This window comes from Sceloporus undulatus, chromosome 4 (genome assembly GCF_019175285.1).
Source record: "Sceloporus undulatus isolate JIND9_A2432 ecotype Alabama chromosome 4, SceUnd_v1.1, whole genome shotgun sequence".
NCBI lineage: Eukaryota > Metazoa > Chordata > Lepidosauria > Squamata > Phrynosomatidae > Sceloporus > Sceloporus undulatus.
In genome coordinates this window covers 130,773,910-130,777,591 of record NC_056525.1, presented here as the reverse complement: position 1 = coordinate 130,777,591, position 3,682 = coordinate 130,773,910, and the positions used below count along the sequence as shown (strand labels likewise).

The window sequence follows — 3,682 nt, the reverse complement described above, 5'->3', positions numbered from 1 at the left end:
AAAAAAATTTGTCTACACATGCGATCGCCTTACCCTGCTTCCCACTCCACTGGGGGAAAGGCTATGTGAACGGGGGGAAATGGCACCGATAATGCAGGAAAGAGAACAAACAGATGACACCCACAGGCCAGGCCCTTGAGCATTGTTCCTCCCATCCCCAAGTTCCCGAATCAGACACCCTTGTCATTCCCATTCATTTGCCCCGACTCAGACTCAGGAGGTGCAAAAAAACCCCTCTAAAAAAGTACAGTCAAATTAATCCGATTTATCTGCCACTGATTTGGGTTTTTCCAGGAAAAACTGATTACATGGGGATCAGATCCGAATTCCAATGGGAACAAAATCGACGCAATGAGGATCGAATGCGCGCGCAAATGGGAATGATGCCCCCATAATTCAAGTTTTGATCTGCGTTATAAGCCAGTGGGAATGGGGCCTAAGAGTTTCATAAATAAATGGATGTGAAACTGAGAGAAGAGGAACTAAGCAATGCTAGTCCTTCAAATGTTAATCTAGGGATTCTCCACAGGCATGACTCAGGGGCTGAAACACTACAGCAGGTGTTAAAAAATGGTAATTGATTCAACTCCCACTCCTCGCCCATGCTTTATTGTGGTCCTACAAACATTAAAAGGAAGATGAAATCACCAAATAGCTGGAATCTCTTTAGTAGTCATGAGCACCACCTCTGTGTACAATTATCCAACTAAACAATATTTTTGCTAATTTGAATAGTCCATCTTTGATATTTATAACAAAGATCAGCCATGCAGAAAGGTCACATCCATCTGTAAGAATGAAGAACAAGGCCTAAAGTGTCTACTTACCGGATGGTAGATCCCACCTATTCCAAGGAAGAACAAAAAGGGAGGGTACACTTCTAGCCTGAAAATGCAAACACAAATTATTGGGGACTTCTTTTTCTCCTAAAAGATGCCCATTCAACCTCTGTTTAAAGATTTCCAAAGAAAGAGAGTCCACCATCCTTCCAAGGCAGTATATTCCGTTGTCAAATACTTCTTACAGTAGAGAAGTTATTCTTATATTTAGATTGAATCTCTTGAAATTTCAATCCACTGGTTCATATTCTAGTCTCTAGAACAGCACAAATCAAGCTCACTCCATCTTCTGCATTGCATCCCTTAAAATATTTAAAGATAGCAGTCATGCCACCTCTCAGTCATTCTTTCTCCAAGATAAACTTGCCCAACTACCTAAGTCATTCCACACCTTTGATCATCTTGGTTGCCCATTTCTGCAGACATTCTAGCTTGTTGATATTCTTGAATTGTGATGCCCAGAACTGGACACTATTCCACAGAGCAAAGAGGAGGAGGAGATGCAGAAGGGGTGCCCAGCTGCTGAAGGGGAAAAAACCCCAGCTGCAGTTGGTTCTCTTCTCATCCAATGACCAATTGCCTGCCTGAGCAACCTTTGATCCATCAAGAGAGAAGGGCAATGAGGATGACAATGGTGTAGCACTCTTCCTTTCCTCAAGATATAAACAACAGCCAAAGACACTACACAGCCATGGAGGCCTTGCTCCATGCAGAGATAGCTACTGATAACAGTGTAGGATGTCACTGCACCTTCATGTTCTTGCCACCACACCAGCATCTTCGTTTCTTCTAGATGAGCAGGGGGTTTATTGGGGAAATGGAAAGTAGGGAATTCACTGCCATTGCATTTTCTTTTCATGTGGTAGTTGGGTGCCACTTCTATATTGCCTCACCAGGGTGGGCAGTGCAATGGGAGGCTTGGGCCAGCACTGAACAAAGAAACCAAGAATAAATGCAACAGGCAATACTTACGTGTTCTGGTGTGCCCTCTGGATACAGTTGAAGATGTGTCCATTTTCAGGGTCTGTACTGTACATGTTTGGGTACTGTTGAGGGGAAAATAAATTAGCAAATGCTGACACCCCTTCAACTGGTGAGTATGGTAGAATTAGGAGACCGAAGGATACTTCAAATGTAGACAGCAGCAATCATAATCTCACCAATATGCACACGTGGAAATAAGTTGTTGCTACCATGAACACCCTACTGTGCTTTTATTGTCAAGTTAATATTTCACACTTGCATAAACCATGTGAGATCCAGTGTGGTGTAGGGGTTTGAACAAGGGACTAAAATGCTGGAGACCAGTCCCTGGATGGCCATGGAAACCCACTAGATAACCTTGGACAAGTCACTCTCAGCTTCAGAAGAAGGTAAAGTGTTACCCAAAGAAATGTGAGGCGCTGGGCAGTCCCCACCAGATACGATAATATTACTTTAATTGTTGGGGAAATTAGCTTTTGCAAGAGGCTGGGAAACCTTTAGCACCTGTATATACCAGTAATAACTGAGAAGAACTCCAAGTCTGGAGTGAATTAAGAATTTTATTTAGAAAAATGCAGAGTGCAATCACACACAATCACACACACAAGAAATTAATTCAGACACAGCATTCAGAGCTGACCAAAATAGAAATATGGAAATTGGAGTTGAGGAGTTTGCAGGGGGGCTATATTATCTATCCAATGGAAAGCTGGAGTAGCTCAGACTGGGGAGGTCTGAGGGCAGCATATTTTTATACATAGAGTGTAGCCTAGGACAACTGTATGAGTACTGTGAGCGTGCAGAAACTAGTTTTAGGGACCAATATTTATACCTAAAATCCATCTGCAAGCAAGGTAACAAAGGCTGGATGTCCTTTCTCAGGAGTCGACAAAGGGATTCTGGACTGGCTTTAATTTTAGTGTGATGAAAACAATTAAATCAGGACAACCTCAGGTGGAAATAATTATTGGTAAATTGGAGCTATATGTGCAAATAAGCATTATTTATTAATTTGTTCCCTGCCTCTCTACCCAAAATGGGCTTCGTGTACGTTTGTCTTCTTTTGTGTGGCCTCTTTCTTGGTGATGTAGTTGCTCTCTTCAAAAGAAAAAAAAAGGAAGAAGAAAAAGAAGAAAGCGGCCACTTTTCCAACACCAACTGTTTGCAGTTAAGGCTTTGAGTCAAGCTTCTGACTCACCAGTGAGAGCTGAGCAGACACAACCTTTGGCTGTCTTCCCAACTGCAGTATTAAAGCTTTCCAAAAGTAGCCAAGACCATTTTATTCTTTTTTTCCTTTTTTTTCCCCAAGGCTTTTCCATGACAAAAATCCCTGGAGCCACAAGCCATATGTCTGAAAGCAACATCTGATGACCCGACAAGGCGTTTCCTCTCTCTGTTTCAGGCCTGGTTCAGATTAGAGTAGAATTTGTGCTTAGGCAGAGCCCTCACTGTTTATTTCAAGGGGATATCAAGTACCAATGGGCACAAATACCCTTGAGCACAAAAAGTGTGTGTCTTTCACCACTGAACACCACAGGGAAGTTTTACACTCCATGGTGAAAACTGTTATAGCATATCCCCCCCCCCCCCCAGAAACGAATCCTCACTTTCAAACATGATCTCATCTGAGGAAATGACATGGACAAGTATATACATAGTTATCCACCACCACCTTCATCATTTTTAAGGCTAGAAAGTCCATTACAAATGTAAAAATATTAAAATTGATACTTCTGTGTCAAAGAAACAGTGCACAAAATCTTCCTTAAATGTGAGTGAAAGTTTTTTATAATTTAATTTGGCAAGAAGGAAGGCTGAGAGCAAGAATCTTAAGATACTCACTAGGTTAGTGAATAACA

The 3,682-nt window shown here is 41.9% G+C and overlaps 1 protein-coding gene across 2 annotated transcripts in view; it reads right to left on the bottom strand.

Annotated features, from left to right (window-relative positions):
• The window catches only part of MGST3 (microsomal glutathione S-transferase 3), a 15,256-nt gene that overhangs the window by 2,102 nt on the left and 9,472 nt on the right, over window positions 1-3,682 (bottom strand). For both annotated transcript variants that reach the window (XM_042462330.1, XM_042462331.1), the window contains 2 exons: window positions 1,812-1,885; window positions 828-885 (listed from right to left, as the gene is read on the bottom strand). In XM_042462330.1, the coding sequence (XP_042318264.1) occupies window positions 828-885; window positions 1,812-1,885 (132 nt within the window). The remainder of the gene's footprint in view (window positions 1-827; window positions 886-1,811; window positions 1,886-3,682) is intronic.